The sequence below is a fragment of the Pan paniscus genome, chromosome 15 (assembly GCF_029289425.2).
Source record: "Pan paniscus chromosome 15, NHGRI_mPanPan1-v2.0_pri, whole genome shotgun sequence".
In the NCBI taxonomy this organism is placed as follows: Eukaryota; Metazoa; Chordata; class Mammalia; order Primates; family Hominidae; genus Pan; species Pan paniscus.
Genome location: NC_073264.2, coordinates 94,699,232 through 94,720,949, shown reverse-complemented (window position 1 = coordinate 94,720,949; position 21,718 = coordinate 94,699,232). Strand labels below are relative to the sequence as shown.

At 39.9% G+C, this 21,718-nt stretch overlaps 1 protein-coding gene across 18 annotated transcripts in view; it reads right to left on the bottom strand.

Moving 5' to 3' along the window:
• UNC79 (unc-79 homolog, NALCN channel complex subunit) overlaps positions 1 to 21,718 on the bottom strand; it is a 310,032-nt gene that overhangs the window by 144,835 nt on the left and 143,479 nt on the right. For all 18 annotated transcript variants that reach the window (XM_055097973.2, XM_063596389.1, XM_008958226.5 and 15 more), the window contains exon 14: positions 20,258 to 20,488. In XM_055097973.2, coding sequence (XP_054953948.1) covers positions 20,258 to 20,488 — 231 coding nt within the window. The remainder of the gene's footprint in view (positions 1 to 20,257; positions 20,489 to 21,718) is intronic.

Here is a 21,718-nt window from a genome sequence, read left to right as displayed (position 1 = left end):
CTTCCCAGTGTTCCATCTGCTATTCTACTACCCCTCAGGGATTGTTCAGACCCCCTCCCTTCCCTTCACATCAAGCTCGGGGATTTGCCCCTGCCCAGGACTGGCAAATTGACTTTACTCACATGCCCCGAGTCAGGAAACTAAAATACCTCTTGGTCTGGGTAGATACTTTCACTGGATGGGTAGAGGCCTTTCCCACAGGGTCTGAGAAGGCCACCGCAGCCATTTCTTCCCTTCTGTCAGACATAATTCCTCGGTTTGGCCTTCCCACCTCTATAGAGTCTGATAATGGACCAGCCTTTACTAGTCAAATCACCCAAGCAGTTTCTCAGGCTCTTGATATTCAGTGGAACCTTCATATCTCTTACCGTCCTCAATCTTCAGGAAAGGTAGAACAGACTAATGGTCTTTTAAAAACACACCTCACCAAGCTCAGCCTCTAACTTAAAAAGGACTGGACAGTATTTTTACCTCTTGCCCTTCTCAGAATTAGAGCCTGTCCTCGAGATGCTACACAGTACAGCCCATTTGAACTTTTATATGGACGCACTTTCTTGCTCAGTCCCAACCTCATCCCAGACAGCAGTCCTCTAGGCAATTATCTTCCAGTCCTCCGGCAGGATAGACAGGAAATTTGCCAGGCTGCTAATCTTCTCTTGCCTACTCCAGATTCTCAGCCATATGAAGACACCCTACCTGGACAATCAGTTCTTGTTAAGAATCTGACCCCTCAAACTCTACAACCTTGATGGACCGGACCCTACTTAGTCATCTATAGTACCCCAACTGCCGTCCACCTGCAGGATCCTCCCCACTGGGTTCACCGTTCCAGAATAAAGCTGTGTCCATTGGACAGCCAGCCTAATCTCTCTTCTTCCTCCTGGAAGTTGCAAGTACTCCCCACTACTTCCTTAAACTCACTTGCATTTCTGAAGAACAGTAATAACCCTTATGAGCCTAATACATCCCTTCATTCTATTAGGTCTATTCGTCCTTACCCTACTTTTTGCAACAGGGCTTTATGAAGTCACCCCCACTACTTGGACTGTGCCCCAAAAACTGGTCATCCCTGCTGTCTTCTGTCTAGTCACACTCCTATTCACCGTTCTCAACTACTCATAAATGCCCTACTCTTGTTTATACTGCCAGTTTACGCTGTTTCTCCAAGCCATCGCAGCTGATATCTCCTGGTGCTATCCCCAAACCGCCACTCTTAACTCCCTCTTAGAGTGGATAGATGATCTTTGCTGGCAGGGCACCCTCCAATACTTTCACCCTGATGAAGTTCTATTCTTTACTTTTATACTCAATCTTATTCTCATTCCCATTCTTATGCCACCCTCTACCTCTCCCCAGCTATCTCCACCACACTATCAATCTTACTCACTCTCTCCTAGCCATTTCTAATCCCTCCTTAGCGAGCAATTGCTTGCTTTGCATTTCCCTTTCTTCCTGCGCCTACACAGCTGCCCCCGTCTTATATACAGGCTGGGGAACATCTCCTGTCTCCCTACACCTCCAAACTTCCTTTAATAGCCCTCACCTTTACCCTCCTGAAGAACTTCTTTACTTTCTAGACAGGTCCAGCAAGACCTCCCCAGACATTTCACATCAGCAAGCTGCTGCCCTCCTCCACACTTACTTTAAAAACCTTTCTCCTTATATCAACTCTACTCCCCCCCATATTTGGACCCCTCACAACACAAACTACTTTTCCTGTGGCCGCTCCTTTATGTATCTCTCAGCAAAGACCCACTGGAATTCCCCTTCTTGATGGTTCCTTCACTCTTCATCTCCAAAGCCCAACTACATACATCACTGAAACAATTGGAGCCTTACAGCTCCATATTACAGATAAGCCTTCTATCAATACTGGCAAACTTAAAAACATTAGCAGTAATTATTGCTTAGGAAGACACCCTGTATTTCCCTCCATCCTTGGCTACCTTCCCCTTGCTCGTCAGACTCTCCTCCCAGGCCCTCTTCTTGTTTACTTATACCCAGCCCCATAAATAACAGTGAAAGGTTGTTCGTGGGCACTCAACGTTTTCTCATACACCATGAAAATCGAGCCTCTCCCTCTATGCAGTTACCCCATCAGTCCCCATTACAACCTCTGACGGCTGCCGCCCTAGCTGGATCCCTAGGAGTCTGGGTACAAGACACCCCTTTCAGCATTCCTTCTCATCTTTTTACTTTGCATTTCCAGTTTTGCCTGGCACAAGCTCTCTTCTTCCTCTGTGGATCCTCTACCTACATGTGTCTACCTGCTAATTGGACAGGCACATGCACACTAGTTTTCCTTACTCCCAAAATTCAATTTGCGAATGGGACCGAAGAGCTCCCTGTTCCCCTCATGACACCGAGATGACAAAAAAGAGTTATTCCACTAATATCCTTGCTTGTCAGTTTACGACTTCCTGCCTCCACTATTGCTCTCGATACTAGAATGGCAGGCATTTCAACCTCTGTCACGACCTTCCGTAGCCTCTCTAATGACTTCTCTGCTAGCATCACAGAGATATCACAAACTTTATCAGTCCTTCAGGCCCAAGTTGACTCTTTAAGCTGCAGTTGTCCTCCAAAACTGCCGAGGCCTTGACTTACTCACTGCTGAAAAAGGAGGACTCTGTATATTTTTAAATGAAGATTGTTGTTTTTACCTAAATCAATCTGGCCTGGTACATGACAACATAAAAAAACTCAAGGATAGAGCCCCAAAACTCACCAACCAAGCAAGTAATTACGCTGAACCCCCTTGGGCACTCTCTAATTGGATGTCCTGGGTCCTCCCAATTCTTAGTCCTTTAATACCTATTTTTTTCTTTCTTTTATTCAAACCTTGTACCTTCCGTTTAGTTTCTCAATTAATCCAAAACCGTATCCAGGCCATCACCAATCATTCTATACGACAAATGCTCCTTCTAACAATCCCACAATATCACCCCTTACCACAAAATCCTCCTTCAACTTGACCTCTCCTACTCTAGGTTCCCAAGCCGCCCCTAATCCTGCTTGAAGCACCCCTGAGAAACATCGCCCATTATCTCTCCATGCCACCCCCCAAAAAATTTTCCCTGTCCCAACACTTCAACACTATTTTATGTTATTTTTCTTATTAATATAAGAAAACAGGAATGTCAGGCCTCTGAGCCCAAGCTAAGCCATCGTATCCCCTGTGAACTGCACAGATATGTCCAGATGGCCCGAAGAAAGTGAAGAATTACAAAAGAAGTGAAAATGGTCGGTTCCTGCCTTAACTGATGACATTCCACCACAAAAGAAGTGAAAATGGCCAGTCCCTGCCTTAACTGATGACATTACCTTGTGAAATTCCTTCTCCTGGCTCATCCTGGCTCAAAAGCTCCCCCATTGAGCACCTTGTGACCCCCACCCCTGCCAGCCAGAGAACAACCCCTTTGACTGTAATTTTCCACTACCTACCCAAATCCTATAAAATGGCCCCACCCCTATCTCCCTTTGCTGACTCTCTTTTTGGACTCAGCCCACCTGCACCCAGGTGATTAAAAAGCTTTAGTGCTCACACAAAGCCTGTTTGGTGGTCTTTTCACACAGACGTGCATGAAAATTTCCTCCACTAGCTTAGTAGTCAGAAAAGATTAAAAACCTAACTTAGTAGTATGTGCCAATAACTGAGTCTTGGCCGTTGAAGCGGCCATACTTCAACCACTCATATAGACTGCTAAGTGTTCAAACTGTGTTCAGATAAGGCAAGCGCCAACCTGTAACCAATCCAGCTGTTTCTGCACCTCACTGCCAATTTCTGTAGGTCACTTCCCTGTTTTTGTTCATAAATCTTTATACTCCAGCACAGCACACATAGCTGTTGTGCTGGAGTCTCTGTGAATCAGCTGTGATTCTGGGGGCTGCCCAATTCACAAATTGTTCATTGCTCATTAAGCTCTTTTAAATTTAATTCAGCTGAAGTTTTTCTTTTATCAGTGCTGTCTTTGAGAGGAGAGAATTGACAGCACATGGGTCCAGAGTCTGTATCACTCACATCCTGATCCATTTTTCCTTTTTTTGTGTTTAATTTGACATCTTATTCCCCCATGCGGCCCACTGGGTGGCATCTTGGAAAAATGAGAGGCTTCTGTCTAAGGTTCCATGAAACAGAAAAGGAAGATTTTCTATTATAACGCAGCTTGGCCTCCACAGTTATGGCCCAGTGAACAGGGTCATCAAAAGCTGCTCTGCTCTTATGGAAGCTGCAGAGACAGGGAAACCAAAACCCTGGCATGCAGGCAAAAGGGTAAGAATTTCTTACCAGCCAGGGCCCCAGCCTCTCGCTCTCTGTGAAAACCAGTTAAGTAAATGGTAAAAAAAAAAAAAAAAAAAAAATCCGTGTTTCTCTCAAGATTTTTTTTTTTTTTTTAATGGAGTCTTGCTCTGTCTCCCAGGCTGGAGTGCAGTGGCGCGATCTCGGCTCACTGCAAGCTCCGCCTCCGGGGTTCACGCCATTCTCCTGCCTCAGCCTCCTGAGTAGCTGGGACTACAGGCACCCGCCACCGCACCGGGCTAATTTTTTGTATTTTTAGTAGAGACGGGGTTTCACCGTGTTAGCCAGGATGGTCTCAATCTCCTGACCTCATGATCTGCCCGCCTCAGCCTCCCAAAGTGCTGGGATTACAGGCGTGAGCCACCGCGCCCGGCCTGCAAGGTTTTGATTAATGAGAAAAAAGATGTGGGAGACTAGTCTTACGTTGTAACGAATCTGCTGTACTTTGATATGAATTTGTTGTTCTGCGTTGTTCTGTCATGGAGGGGTTGCCACAGAATAGAATGTGGGTGTAGGACCCCTATAAGTCTGCTGTTTGAGCCAGCCCTGCAGATTGGTCAGTTACAAACTTCGCTATGGGTCCCTGAAACAAAAACCAAATGAGGTTTCCCTCTTGTCTTGTTTTATGTCCTTGAAAGCTTGACTTTTTGACCATGTGGGGGTATTCTCTCTCAGTCTCTGCCATCCACAGGGTGGAAATTTTCAGGTTCATGTAAGGCAGCCAGTCTGAAAGGACACATGATAATGTCATGGCTAGCCTTAAGGATTCTCTTAAGCAGTTAAAATCCTTTGCAAACTTGAAACTGTCTGCTCTAGATTACTTCTGGGAAGAACAATACTGTAGCTCTGTGATTAGGCTTTGCCCATTCATGATGGTGGCATGGGTTCAACTCCCAGCTTAGGGAATGAGTCCTTTCTGGTTTGATATTTATCTGACCTTTGCCATTTATTTATTCTTTTTCCCTCCATTGTCTTTGTGACCATATGGGGGTACTCTCTCTCCATCTCTACCATTCAGAGGGCGGAAACGTTTAGGTTCATGTCAGGCAGCTTGTGATTTTCTGTCTAGAATTTTCCTTTCTCTGAGCTATCTAGGAGGCGATTCTACATCTTGTAAAAAACTGCTTGCAATCTCTTTGTAGATACTTTGTGCAGCTATGGTTAAATCATAACCTTCATTAAGGCTTACTGGATTTGTTAGGGAAGCAGGAGCCTAGGAGAGCCAGAGTAACTGCATTTTAAGTTCAGCTCCATCTTCAGATTAACTGCGCATATTCCTTGCTGGTCACTACCCACAGTCATGAGATATTTACAGTTGAGGAAACAGCCTAAGATACCGGCAAAGACACTCCCACAACAGCAGAAAGTCCAGATGTCCCAATACCCATAACAAAATATGGCTTCAAGATTGTTATAGTTATGGTTTGATGTATTCACACACTAAAACATCAAGGATAGTTTTCTTTAAATCAATAGAATATAAATTTTGTCACGCTCTCTGCTCACACTTACATAGACATGGCTTAGCTTAGCTTTTATATAGAGATGACCCCTATACAAGAAAAACTTAAGGATATCCTTCTCTGTAATGGAGTAGCTTTCAATAAACTCTCTCTTCTCACTGCACTCTGCCACTCACCTTGAATTCCTTCCTGCATGAGATCCAAGAACCCTCTCTTGGGGTCTGTATCAAGACCCCTTTTACTGGTAACAGTTGCACTTGGGAAAATCCCTTTGGGAGAATAAAAGGCTTAAATGCCAGAGGCATTGGCTGTTTGTCCCTAACAGCCAGGCAATGGTCTGGAAATTAAAGATTTAAAAGAGTTTTTTTTAAAGAGCTCTATGGTAAATGAGATTAATTAAAAGGGGATAGCCAAGCTATACATACATTTAAAAGGCCGTTAGGCTTTTTTCTCTTCTTGGATCTTGTTTTTTTGAAAAAAAGGTTTTTGGGGTTTTTTTTTTTCTCAGTCAATTGAATTGTTTCTCCATTTACTCTGTCCTCTGGCACACACGCCCTCACTGCCCTGCATGAGAGGACTTAAGGTAATTTCTGACAGCCTGGAACTCCTTGAGAGAAACAGAAGAGGCACCACAGACTCCTGTTTTGGGAGAAACCTCTGTTTTCCAAGTAGAACCCAAAGAATTACAAGCAGACAGATACTTCCCAAAATCTGAGGCTCTGTTCTGTTTTGCATTATGTTACCTGATCTTTTTGACTTTTGGGGGCATCAGAAATTATTTTGCATTACTTAGAAATGTTGAATCTTAATGTGCAATAGCTAAATAAGAGGCATATTTTTTTAAATGTCCAATAGCAGTTGCTTACAGTGAGTGGCTATTACCACAGGGTGATACTCCTTTTTTTGTGTGTTTACATACATAAAAAGCCATGCTCTTGGGCAACTAGAAGGTATGAAATGGGGGATGGGCTGATTACAGAGCAGACTAGTTGATGTTGGGTTGTCCAGCAGCCTTGGGGAAATGTCCTTACAATAAAATATGCTGTGAAAGCATTGCACTGTCTTGTCTCATAGCACTTGCCTCTTTGCGGGGACCCAGTATTTGGTGTAGAAATGGGATCCCTGATTTTGGGAGATCTGTTCTGCCTTCCAGCTGTGCCCACCTACTAGGCCCTAAAAACTGCATGCTTTCCTGGCCTTGTTCTTTAAAAGGCTCCACCCTGAACCCAATTTAAAAACTTACATCTTTAAAGAAATCTCCACATGTAAGGGTATCTGTTTTCCCTGGCTGTCTCACCTAAACTTTTACTCACACCATTTCTCCCTTGGTTTAAGTAAAATATAAATTATCTATCTTATTTCACCTAAGAATTGTCCCTTTTAAAATGCAAATTCAGAGTTATCTCACTGATAATTATTTAGGGCAGAGAACAGATAATCAAAAGATTGATGCTTTATCTAAAATAAAATGAGAAAGAAATCTTGGCCAGGTGTGGTGGTTCACACCTGTAATCCCAGCACTTTGGGGGCCTGAGGCAGGTGGGTCACTTTAAGCCAGGAATTTGAGACCAGTCTGGTCAACATGGTGAAACCCCATTTCTACTAAAAATACAAAAATTAGCCGGGCATGGTGGCGTGCACCTGTAGTCCCAGCTACTTGGGAGGCTGAGGCAGGAGAATCACTTGAACCCAGGAAGCAGAGGTTGCAGTGAGCCAAGATCACACCACTGCTCTCCAGCCTGGGCAACAGAGAGAGACTCCATCTCAAAAATTAATTTAAAAAAAAGGAAGAAAATCTTAAAAACTGGCAAATGAAGAATCTTATAACTCTACCAGATCTGCTTCTCTGTCTGTGTATTTATATGTGTCATGTATGTGATGTCTTACTACCAAGATATGTAAAAGACCTCCAATGAATTGGCTTAAAGAAAAATAAATGCTTAAATATTTTATCAGAAAAATAAACACTTTAGTTCACATGGCTTTAGTAATCTTTGGTAAATAAAGACAGTTTTAAAGACTATTAATGAAATAAAATTAAATGTCTTTAAAATTTAGGCATTCAGTCTAAATTAGGCAGGTCAGAAACTGCCCTTGCTAGATGCTTTAAGATTATAAACTGTTTCTATGACTTTTGATAACTGTTTGACTTGCCTGCTTTGGGGCCATTAGATTCTAGGTAAGGCCTGGGGATATATAGAATTAGACACACTCCCTAGCTATACTGGAAAAGAGTCACATATTACCTATAGTTCCCAGGCTCTGCACTTGGTACAGAATTAAAATTGCATACACTAAAAATAAAAATTAGGTGTTTTTAAGAAAAAGGCATGGGAATGTAGTTTTTAAAAGACAAACTAATTTTGCCTAATTTAGAGGTTGTTTAAGGATTGTTTTGGGTTAAAAGAAAGATAGAACATAACTGAAAGTTTAAGCCAGTTGGAGATGGTTTGTGAAAGATTAATCTTGAAACAGAAATTCTGTGTATGAGCTAGTTGGCTAAAAGGGTATTATTTAGTTTTTCCATAAATTAAATATTAAAATAAAAGCTCGCTAACACAGGGCCAGAATCTGGGCTCATGTGTCAGAATAATAGGGTTTTCCTGGAGCATTTATCTGCTCTTAAACAAAAAATTTGCAAAGGGTTATAAAAATATTACCTTATGGTCAAACTGGTTAAAATTAGATAGCTTTATCAAATGTTATTGAAATTAGCTTTAGTATTAATATACTAATGCAAAGGTAAAATTTCGTTTTCCCTTTTGAGCAAGATTTTCATTCGCCTACAGGAAAAAGAGAGAGACAGAATTTTTTTTTTTTTTTTTTTTTTTTTTTTTGAGACAGAGTCTTGCTTCAGCCAGTCACCCAGGCTGGAGTACAATGGCATGGTCTCAACTCACTGCAACCTCCGCCTCCTGGGTTCAAGTGATTCTCCTGCCTCAGCCTCCCGAGTAGCTGGGACTGCAGGCATGTGCCACCACACCCAGCTAATTTTTGTATTTTTAGTGGAGATGGGGTTACACTGTGTTGGCCAGGCTGGTCTCAAATTCCTGACCTCGTGATCTGCCCACTCGGCCTCCCAGAGTGCTGGGATTACAGGCATAACCCACCATGCCCAGCCATGCTGTCTTTACTGGGTCTGGTTATTTGGACAGCTGAGTCCTCTCTCTGTGAAAGACTAAAGGATTTTTGCTGTTTAGAAATCTTTGAGTTAATCATGTTGCTTAAATAAATAAACTGTGGTCCTATTTTGTGATGTCAAGTGTTTTAAATTTTGATATTTGACAAGCTTTCCAAAATAAAATCCTGAATTAAGCCTTTTTTGACCTAATTAACCATTTTGTATAGTAGGTCCTCTGAAGTCCAAAAGAGACATATGCAGCTTATTTGGTGTATCAAAACCATACAGGAAACACTATCACATTTAAAACGGTGTTTAGCTTTTTTTAGATTATAGTCACATAAATGTGTGATTAATATGTATTCCACAGTTATATGAGATTCCTATGATTCTGATATGCCTAAGTATCTGCTATCAATAACAATTAAGATTGTTATGTTAAATTGTGTGCCACAGAAATGACCAGATTTCCCTGTTGATTGCATCTTTAACTGTGGCTGTCCTAAGACTCTTGTCATCCACAGACAATTGTCTTGTTTTAATCTATTCCTAAAGAAGGTTTATAATCAGCTAAAGGACTCTCATGGATACTCTTGGATGCAGGTCTCTGACAACCTGGAGACTGAGCCATTAGAATAGAGGGAAAAACTTGTAAGACCCTCTTGGAGATCTAATGTGTCCATAAATATCAAGCAGAACAGGAGTTAATTTCATGGACTAAACAAATAGGAGATTGAAATAATCTGTTTATGACCTTTTCTTCCAGAAATGCTGCTAACCCTTTTTGTTTTGTTTTTCAGAGTCAAGAAAACTTTTTTCCTTTTAAACTATTTACAACTTTTAACAATTGAGTAAACTACAATCTATAAGCAAAATTTTGAGCATGTTTCTTTCTCTCTACCTGATTTCTGCAGGATTTGGAAACTATATGTGAGTATTCTTAACTTATGGCAATATAGTTGTTTGCATACATGCAATAAGAATCTGTTTTCTTTTGTAACAGGACACAACTGGGGAAACTGGTTATTTTATCAAGGCTTTATGAGAATGACATGCTTTCATACTGCTTTTCTAAAAATTGAGGTTGACGTATAAAGCCGATAAAAGCCCATTGGAAAAACTGCCCTCATATCCTGTCTATGCAGTCCTTGTACAGGGTTCCTGACCTATGGTAAGTAAAGACTGTCACTTTCTAACAGGTCCAGGAGCCCCAAGTTATCTTTGGACTTCAAGAGGGGAGGAATTCACCCAATTCATACAAGTGTTTGCAGGCACAGATGAATCCATAGCTAGGCTCACAGCTTTAAAAAGTCTAATCTGAGAATCCTTACAAAACAAAGTTCCAGCAAAGCCAATTAAAAAAAAAAGTTTATATGGCAAATAATTATTCTTGCTGCACTTCACGCAAATAATCAAAACAAGTATAATGAAACTAAAATTTAATTTGCAAACACATCAGTCCTACAATAATTTGTCTTTGATAAAAATGAGAGACTGGAGAGAAAAAGAGTATAATATACCTGTTGTAGGTTCTAGTCTTATCTGTTGTTTTTGAGCTTTTTAATATTATTTTCTGAGCTGCAAGTCTCCAAACTAACATTTTAAAAATTTTCTTCCACTTTTCTGACTTAATGAAATTGCTACTACCTTTTTCCTAAGGCCCTGCAAACTAAGGCTTATTCTTTATAATACAAGCAAAAAAACATGAAAAATTGCCACCACCCTCCTCCATAACTAAAGATGCTTTGAGCCTAATAACTGGGTAGATTATGCCCACCATTAACAGTTGTTTTTCTTTTGTTTCCATAGAAATGTCTCTTATTAAAAGTATGTTTGCCTTATATTTCACACACCAGGAGACTCATTCTCCAGCCTAATCACTTAAATTCCAAATGGCAGCTGATTTCTTCTCGTAGCATTATTAAACTGGACTTAGGCATTTTATTAATTATCACTGGGTGCTATTTGATTTTTAAAATAATTATTTGTTATATTCAACAGGCGTACAGATGGTTAAAGTTTATGCCTTCCAGTCTTCAACAGTTCTAAGTCAAGCTAATGATGGCCCAAGGATTCCAACCCATACCATCCCAGAAGGATTCTAGTCCCTACAGATCTCTAGAACAGTCAGTGAGAGATTTCTATGTTCCTCTGAGGTTAGACAGGGACAACCCTGTTCAGCATAGCTGTTCAGTATAGCTTCAGAAGATGAGATCTTCAGCCCTTTTTCCTTAAGAATAAAGAGAGTGAAATATCTCAGAGGGGAATGAGACAGTAAGGGTGGGGCTTGGCTTCAGCTCACACCCACTAGAGCATTCTTTCATACATTCCCACTGATCTCAAAACCCACACCACTACCTCACCAACGCGCATCCATTAATAGTCATACAAAGAAAACAGCCATTCTGTATTGTTCTTCTGTGCTTTTATGTGTTTAACCATGCCTCTTACTTAAACAATTCCAGACACTGGCCTTAGGAGATCCAAAATTAAACTAAGGTTCCTGAGTCTCCCATCTCGGGAAGGAATGCTGAACAACTGATTTACAGCCTTGTTGCCACTGGCCAGACCAGCAGGTGACCCATAACTCAAGACAACCATCACAACCAGCTTTGCTGACCTGCATACCCTACCTCTAACATGCACTGCCCAACCCAGCCTGTATACTCTACCGCCGATGTCAATTCCCATGCTTTGCCTTAAAAAAATAAATCCTGGCCGGGCACGGTGGCTCACGCCTGTAATCCCAGCACTTTAGGAGGCCGAGGCGGGCAGATCACGAGGTCAGGAGATTGAGACCATCCTGGCTAACACGGTGAAACCCCGTCTCTACTAAAAATACAAAAGATTAGCCGGGCTTAGTGACGGGCGCCTGTAGTCCCAGCTACTCGGGAGGTTGAGGCAGGAGAATGGCATGAACCCGGGAGGCGGAGCTTGCAGTGAGCCGAGATTGCGCCACTGCACTCCAGCCTGGGCGACAGAGCAAGACTCCGTCTCGATTAAAAATAAATAAATAAATAAATAAAATAATAAAATAAAAAATAAAAAATAAATCCTACCAGCTCTTTTTGGGGAACCAGCTCGGGGATTCTTGTGCCTCCACTGTCTGCCTTGCACTTGAGAACAAGTCCTGAAAATAAAGCCTTATCTAGGAAGTCCTCTTGGCCCCATATTAATTTCCATTACATGGAGAGCCAAGGAGCCTGTGGTCTGTAACATATGCATATACATTATGTGTATGTGGTATCTTCTTACGTCCAGAAAATATTGCCAAATTGCTTTATAAAATTCCTTAAGAGACCTCTATTCTAAATGGGTTTTGTGAAACAAGTAACTCAAAATTGAAGCTGTTGGAACTTTATATTTAAGGGAATGTGATTATGGGACCTGAGTCATGTAAACAGGCAGCTGCAACCTAGCCAACAGTAACCTTGTTTTTCTAATTACAGATTAGCCTTTTTTCTTACTTACATTATTTTGTAAAATGTAGTAAATGACTAAATTGAGCCAGGGAAGACTCCTTCCTCTTTTTTTTTTTTTTTTTTTTTTTTTTGATACGGAGTCTTGCTCTGTCTCCCAGGCTGGAGTGCAGAGCCGCGATCTTGGCTCACTGCAACCTCCGCCTCCCGAGTTCAAGCAATTCTCCTGCCTCAGCCTCCCAAGTAGCTGAGATTACAGGCACATGCCACCATGCCCAGCTAATTTTTGTATTTTTAGTAGAGACGAGGTTTCACCATGTTGGCCAGGCTAGAACTTCCCTCCTTCCTCTCTCACAGAGACTTCATGACTATCATATTGTCTAGGATGAAATGTTAAATATACTCTTTTAAATTGGAAACGCAACGAAAACTAGCTGTATGGAAATGAAAACAAACTGTAACTAACTAAATTGTTGCAATTTATAAACCACCCTTGTGTAGAAAATGTTATAATCCTGCTAAATTTCTTTGTTTTCTGCCTATATAAGCAAGGCCTTCACTTTTAACTGCAGGTCACTGACCCCGTTTCTCTGAAGTCCATGTTTGCTGAATGGCCATTTCCAGCTTTTTGCTTAAATACATGCTTTAAAACTGGTTTCTGATCCTTTTGATTAATTCAGATTGACAGTTGCAAAACATATACACTTACATGTTAAATTAAGTCTAGCCTAAAGCTGTCTTCTTACATATTCTAAGTTTGGCCCAACAGTTTCTACGTATACATAGTGAACTATAACCTAGCTGCATGTATAAACAGATTGTAACCTACTCTTGTGCCAATCACTGACTTTTGGCCAATCAAAGGCAGCCAACTGTTAATAAGGCAAACACCAGGATGTAACCAATCTGGCTGTTTCTGTACCTCATTTCCATTTCCTGTACATTTCTTTTCCTGTCTTTTTTTTCCACTACATGGCTATGCTGGAGCCTTTCTGAATCTATTCTGGTTCAGAGGCTGCCTGATTTGTGAGTTGTTCTTTGCTCAATTAATCTCTCTTAAATATAATTTGTCTAAGGTTTTTATTTTAACATATATAAATTAAATATTCCTAAAACTCTCAGAAATATAGGAATTAACCCAAATGCTTTCAGGTGTACATGATTTCAGTAAATCTGTAAATGAGACAAGTATAATATTGTTGGTTTAATAAAAACAGCTGTGTTTTCAGAGTTATCAGCATTGAGTACCATGCTGAGCACACGTTTTGCTTCTACCTGGGCTTACTACTCAAATAAACTAATATATTTACCAATGTTTAAGATTATAGAATTTACAGATTTGATTTTAATTAAACAGAATCATTATTCTGACAAAGTTTATATCAACAGTAATTGTGTTTTATAATGTTTCTGCTCAGATGTAGTTTTCAAAATCTTTTTGGTAACTTGAAACCTTAATGGTATACTAAGTTAAATTAAATGGCAGGTATTCATTGAAAATCTAGATCACTTCTAAGTAGGATAAAATATTAACACATTAATTGCTGATCATAAGTTTATCTGCTTTTAGCTTCTTATTTTTTACAAATGCTAAAGACATTTGGGTTTGTTAAAAAGGATGTTCTTTTCGCCACATTGGGGAATCATACTAAGAAGAATATGCATCTAGAAATTGTGAGATTGTATATTCACAAAATTTGCTAAAATGCCAAAAAATGCTGATATACAATAGGCAATTCACAGTTGTCTAATAGTTTTCTCTGGAAAATGAAGGATAATAAGGGTTGAAAATTATAATCAATCATATGTAAATTGAACTACTAGACATAATCAGGATGAAGGAAAAACCTCTGTGTGCAAAGTATTCAAGTAATGTAGAATGTGGTTTTGTTACAGGAAAAAGAGCAATTCTTTCCTAAAGGAGCTGTTTACTCATTATTCCTGAATGAGGAAGAGGAAAGGACCAAAACCTGAAAGGGAAGTATGGGGAAGACAGAGAAAGAGAATTTTATCTTGTGTGGTCATGTTGGCTAAGATTGAGTAGATTTACTGTGAGGTTTGTAAATGAGCTTTAATATTAACAGTGTACTGATGCAAAACCAGAGTTTCATTTTCTCTCTCTTAAAAAAACAACATTTTTTAGATTATCTTATTTCTGTTCTTAATAAGAGGTTGTAAAAGGTTTTTCTTTACCTTTTGAAAAATCTGCCTAGGAAACTACCACAGTCTGAATATTTGTGTCCCCGCAAAGTTCTTAGGGTGAAACCTAATCACCAATGTGATGATGTTAGAAGGTGGGGCCTATTGGGAGGTGACTAGATCATGAGAACAGAGCCTTTATAAATGAACGCCCTTGTAAAAGGGACCTCAGAGAGCTACCTTGCCCCTTCCACCATATAAGGACACTGCCAGAAAGCACTATCTATGAACCAGAACGTAGGCCCTCACCAGACACTAAATCTGCCTTGATCTGGGACTTTCCAGCCTCCACAACTGTGAAAAATTTGTTGTTTATAAGCTACCCAGTCTATGGTATTTTTTTGCAGCCCAAACAAACTGAAGAAACTAAGACAGAAACAAAGACTCTGTGTCTTATCAGAATAATTTCCTGTGTTTTTTTTTGTTTTTGTTTTTGTTTTTGATTTTTTGTTTTTTGTTTTTTGTTTTTTTTGAGACAGGGTCTCACTCTGTCACCCAGGCTGGAGTGCAAGTGCGTGATCATGGCTCACTGCAGTCTCAACCTCCCGGTGATCCTCTCACCTCAGCCTCCCAAGTATCTGGGACTACAGGTGCGAGCCAACATGCCAGGCTAATTTTTTTTTTATTTTTTGTAGAGACAAGGTCTCCCTAGGTTGCCCAGGCTGATCTCAAACTCTTGGGCTCAAGTGATCCTCCGACCTCGGTCTCCCAAAGTGCTGGGATTACAGGCATGAGCCACTACTCCTGGCCTTCCTGTGCTTTTTGTCTTAATCATGTCCTAGATTATTTAAGGGAACCAAGTCTTCTAAATATTAAAAGAGCTAAGTTTTGTTTCTCTTTTTGTTTCTTACAATTGTGTTGCTCCCTATATTTACTTTTGAAATCTCTTAGTGTCATATAGGTTAAATAAATAACTAAGAATTGTTTCACAGTGACCTGTAACGTTGGTTAATCAAGTACTCAAATCTTTTGACATTTCTGGTAACTTTTGATATTGTGCCTTTCCAAAGCCAAATCCTAAATAAAATCCTAGTCTTGAACTGACTGAAATTTCCCAGAGGGATGCTTGAAAATCTCAAAGGATTTGTTCTTACCTATAAAAAGATACATTAAACTAATTAGGTTTATTTGATAAGTTGAAGTCTATGGAAAGCGTTGTCAAATAAAAAGAGATGTTTAACTGTCCTTAGGTTACATTTGTATAGGTAAATGTTATGAATACAAATATTTCGGGAATTATATAAAGTTCCTAGAAATTTGTCAATGCCCTTGCTGGCATGATACATCTTTATGCTTCTTTGTCTGATGGTAGACAACAATGACAAAATATTATCAGTTATCATTTTGTTATTATTTTAATGTTTCATGCTACAGAAACAACAAAACTGCCTTGTCAACTGTGTCACAGTGAACTTTCAGCAGATCTTTAACTATGACTATTTTAAGCCTTTTGTCATTCAGATAGTAATTGTTATCTGATGTTTCTCTGAAAACTCTTGCAATCAGCTACTAGCAAAAATGCTTATTTTCAACATAAACAGACTGTCTCTGAGATCCGTGGAAAGGACTATGACAGGTACCCTGGGGTACAGGCTTCTGGTGGCATTGCTTAAATAATTGAGATCATACCACTGGAATGAGTAAGGATTGCCAGAACTCTAGTGGAGCAGCTAATGGGTTCATTAACTGCTAACTCAATCAAGCAGAACAAGACTGAATTACATAGGACTGAATGATAAATGATTATAATTTGTATCGTTTTTTGTTTAGAACATTGCTAGTTTTTCAATCAATGTTCTGTTTTTCAGATACAAGGAACCCCTTTCTCTTTTCTCCTAAGCTATCTATAACTCACAATAATTTGGTAGATTTATACCTTTGTAAACAAACATGAAATATCTTTTTTCTCTCTACTTGATTCCTCCAGAATTCAGAAGCTCTTATTGAATATTCCTATTTTCATAGCATTACAGCTATTTGCATAAGTTGAATAACAATCTGTTCTGCTTTTAACAGGACATAATTGGGAAACTTGGTTATGAAACCACCTTTGCAAAAATTATGACAGTGAGAAAATAATGACAGTGGAGGAGATCGGATCTAGCCAACCCCCCTCTTGCCTTTAGCATTTAAACTGCCAAACTAGCTTTGGGAGATATTTAGCTTATAGTTTAAATGATAGTAGCCCTTCTCCAAAATTCAAATGCCTTTCTAAAGAGACCACATGGCTATGAGGAGGAAAGGAGCCTGAATTCTGCTAAGGTGTAGACATAAATGGTTGCCAGCTGTTATTCCACAGGTCACAAGATATGCAGCTTCTCCAATTGTTCCTGCGGATAACATCACTATGGTAGAACCTAAGATTGGCCTTTTGAGATAGCTTTTCATGTTTTTTTGCATGTCTGACACCCATGGCTCCACCTGGAGCCATGTCCTCCTATGTCCACACCCATAATCAACTCAGCATAAGAGGACAGCTTCAACTCCCTATGATTTCATCTCCAACCCAACCATCATCAGCAGCAAACATCCACTGCCTAGCCACCCCTACTCCTTCCTCCAAATTGACTTTGAGAAACCCCTAACCTACAAGCCTTTGATGAGACTGATTTGAGCAATAACTCAGTCTCTCGTGTGGCACGGCTGGCCTCATGTCAGTTAAACTCTTTCTATACTCAATTCCGTGAATCGATGTTGTTTGTGCAGCAGGCAGGAAGAACCCATCAGGCAGTTACAGTTATATTACTAAGTCTTTGCAGAATGTCATATTTGTGAATTGCATGGAATCTGATATGACTAAACAGTTTTAAGGAACTAAGATTGACTTTATGGAGCCAGGGTTTTCAAAGCCCTCTTGGAAAAACAGATTCGATACCTGCATTACAGAATTCTCAGCCTTACAGATGAGTAAAAAAGGTCACTTCCTAGGAAACTTAGAATATTTGGGAGACCTCAAGGAGAAAGGAATTCACCCAAATCTATAAGTATTAAAGATGAAATCTGATGACAAGTTCTTGGCCTGACTTCTAGCATCAAGAAACCTCTAAAAGTCCAATCTGAGATTCCTTATAAGAGTTCTGGCAATGCAAACTTTAAAAAGCCCTAAGTAGTCAATTACCATTCTTGCTGTGCTTGTGCAAATGATCAGACCAAATTTAAAGAGACTAATTTTGTAACCAAAAGTAATCTTACTTTGATTATCTTTGGTCAAAATGCAGGTGATTGTAAAGATAAATTTTATGTTTTGATGAAAAACTATAACCCTTGTGAGTGATCAGATTCTAGTCCTGTTCATCACCTTTGAGATAGTTTTCACCTCTTTGTAAACTAGATCCTTCTGTCTTGCCCATTTTGCCCGTAATTAACACTTCTAACTTTTCTCCTACCCACCTGACATGGCACCACTGAGAACTAAAACCTAACTTCCTAGATCATTATTAAGACTCTGGGTTATCTTGTTACAAAGCCCCAAAAGCTGAAGTGGGACAATATGATATAAAATTCAAAGGACTTATTGCTACAACAGTTTGGTCCACTCAGGAAGTTCACCAAACACTCACCTCTTCTCTGCTCTGCTCTGGAAAATAACCATAACTGTGACACTGATGTTCTCACTCCACCGTCTAAACATGCTTCAAGACCAACATCTAGACATCTTCTCAACTGTCTGCCCTCCGTACTCAAAACCTAGATTTATAATCTATCCCAACCATTAATCTGTGCTTTTCTGGTTCCTCATTCTATGCTCTTGTTCTCCTCTGCAGATCTCTTACCTCACAATTTCTAGCCTAAATCTTCCCTCTATAGAAATCAACCTAGCTTCTTTCATGTATGTTGAAACTTCAAGGGAAGTTTCAGATGAGGGAAATGTTATCCACCAAAACCCTACAGTTGGTATAAAGATTATTTTAAAGTGAAAACATTTAAGCTAAAGAAGATGCAAAAAGAAATCTTAGCCGAACTTCCGTTATGTGACTCTAGCAGAGTCTCCAGAGAAAACCCTTCTGTTAACCCCCACGAAAGGGAGTTTCCTGTGGATTCAGCTGCTGTGGAGATAGCCCAGTTCCTGCCCAGCTCCCATGGCATTAAAAAACCCAATGGAACCTTCCATACCTTCTCACTGAAGCCCTTAAGTAAACCTTTTGTTAAGTTTGATATATAAATCTTTTATTTCTGGCTATTCAGGAAGTAATTTATCCTTGAGATCTCCCACATGTACTCATAAATAAACTTTGTCTTCTCTCCAGTTAAACTGTTATCAGTTAATTTGCAGGCCCCAAAACATCTGCACCTAAGTTGGAATAAGAAAAGTTTTTCTCCCAACATAATCATTTCTTCTCATTTTCCAGAAGCATGTCACATCAATTCTTCACTATTCCAATAGACATAATAATAGAAAATATATCAACACAGGCAAAGAATGTCAGAAAATGGGAAATTTCCTTTAGGCAAAAATTCAATTTTCTAAGTGAGTCAGTAGGTGGCACCAAAGAAGAAAGAAGTACATCTCCAAAAATGCACAGATCACTCTGAGTCCTGAAAATCCAATAAAAGTTACCCCTATAGATGGTCTGTGCTGTTTTATCCTTAAATGTCCTACTTTAGCACAGGTTTCTACTGAAAACTGCCTCAAGATCTCTTTGAAAGGAAATAAAAAATCACAAATAAAAATAACACTTAGAAAACACTTGGAAAAAAAAATTCACATATTACTGCCAAAACCTGATTCTGGACATCCACCTTTCTGGGTTAGACTCAAATTACATCATATTCAAAAAATATGGGCTGCTCACAGCGGCTCATGCCTGTATAATCCCAGAACTTTGGGAGGCTGAGGCAGAAAGATCGCTGGAGGCCAAGAGTCTGAGACCAGCCTGAGCAACATAGAGAGACCCCATCTCTACCAAAAAAATTTTTTTAATTAGATGGATGTGGTGATGCATGCCTGTAGTCTCTGAGGTGGGAGGATCTCTTGAGCCCAGGAGTTCAAAGCTGCTGTGAGTATGACTACACCACTGCGGTCCATCCTGGGTGACAAAGTGAGACCCTGTCTCAAAAAAAAAAAAAGGAAAAAAGAAACATGGGTTCTTCTCAGATGTGATCCACTGAGGCAGAAGCAAGAGGATCAGCACAGAGAAATCTGTTCTTAAGTGAGAGGAATAGGTGCATTTTGTCTGACCCTGAACCTTTTTGGCATTTCAAATGGCAGGGCAGGGACTTCTACCATTAACCTGTATATATATATATATACATGATTAAAAAAAGAAAAAAAGACATTTCCCCTATTTGAATGGTAATCTTTCCAAAGATTCTAAGCCAAAAGGGGACTGAGCTCTAGTAACCTCATAGAAAGGCTTTTTTGTTGTTGTTTCTTAATAAAAATATTTAGCTTCCCAGCTACTCCAGAGGCTGAGGCAGGAGGATCACTTGAGCCCAGGAGTTCAAGGTGGCCAGCCTGGGCGACATAGCAAGATCCCATTTCAAAAAAAAAAAAATCAGCAATGTCGAGAAAGAATAGTCCCTTAAATTCTTAAAGATACCTCACAAATGCATCTTGCCATTCTTCCTCATCCCAAATCAACATCAAAGCAGTACATCACCCAAGATACAGTTACTAAATTCATTTAGCTATATTAATTAAAATAAGGAGAGATGTTCCTCCTCTGCAGACAGTGATAATACCCGCATAGCTAAGGCAGCACTTCTCCCCAAGTCCTCCTCTCTAACAAGGTGTGAGCTGTAGGCCTCCACTTACCCTGGCAAATTCCATGGGTTTAGGAAGAAGGCACATGACCATGACATCGAAGCGAACATCACATACGGTCTTCAGCCATTTGGTGACAAACTGAGGCTTCAGCTTTTCCACCAGACTTCCCACTTCATCATCCATCATATACGCAGTGGAGTGAAACCACTGAAACACCATGGCCACCAGCCGGGCCAAGCTTTCTGTAGGCGTGTTCTCACTGGGTGTGCAGAGGCTCACCTAGAAGTAGGTAGATTAGAACCTTGTTCGGCTTCCATCCATCTTTACAAAATTATTACAGGTGCATTAAGAGGCAAAAAATAAAAATAACAATAAAAAGATATCCCAGATAATCTGTTTGAAATAGGCAGTTTTAAAAATGGGGATCGCTTATCCAGAAACTGTGTTCCTTTCTACAGGGATAGATGGATTGCAACAACAATTTTCCCTCAAGATTTCACCTTCCAATTAAGCATTTTCTCCTACAAGAAATCTATTATATAATCTGCACCAGATAAATGCTTCTAAAAAGTTAGGTCAACAAAATGATATTTCATCAATATCCTCAATGAAAATAATGTATATACATTTCAGTTCTAAAATGATCATATTTTGCTAAGAATTGTGTATTAGTAATAATTCAGATACCTTGGAGTCCCCCAATTCACTATCATAAATAGACTTTTTTTTTTTTTTTTTTTTTTGAGATGGAGTCTCCCTCTGTCGCCCAGGCTGGAGTGCAGTGGCGCGATCTCGGCTCACTGCAAGCTCCGCCTCCCGGGTTCACGCCATTCTCCTGCCTCAGCCTCCCGAGTAGCTGGGACTACAGGTGCTTGCCACCATGCCCAGCTAATATTTTGTATTTTTAGTCGAGACAGGGTTTCACTGTGTTAGCCAGGATTGTCTTGATCTCCTGACCGCGTGATCTGCCCGTCTTGGCCTCCCAAAGTGCTGGGATTACAGGCATGAGCCACCGCTCCCGGCCCATAAATAGACTTTTTAAAACATCATTCATTCATTTACTATGAACTAATCTTCTACTGAGTACTATGGCAGGGTCCAGGAATAAAAAAAATAAATAAAACATTGTCCTTGCCTTCAAAGAGTTCACAGTAGTAGCCATTGTGTCATTAAATAATAACTTCTAGGAAACAAGATATGTGAAATCAACAATTAAATGCCAATTTGGTAAAGACTCTTTCATGGAACTATGTGCAAGCATAATAGAGATATATCACTATGGAGACTGAATTAATGTCTCCAATAGGCAAAACAAAAGCCTGCTTCTCTGCAGCATTGGTAAATTCAGCTTGCTTGGGATGTTAGATCTGTATGTTTGATCTCTACTGAATAGATGTTGAAGTTAAATCAGTCAATAGCAATCATATTCCTTGCATTACTTTGGCTATAACGTCTCTGGTGTACATAGACATATCATAAATATACAAAAAGCTCCACAGAGACTGAACT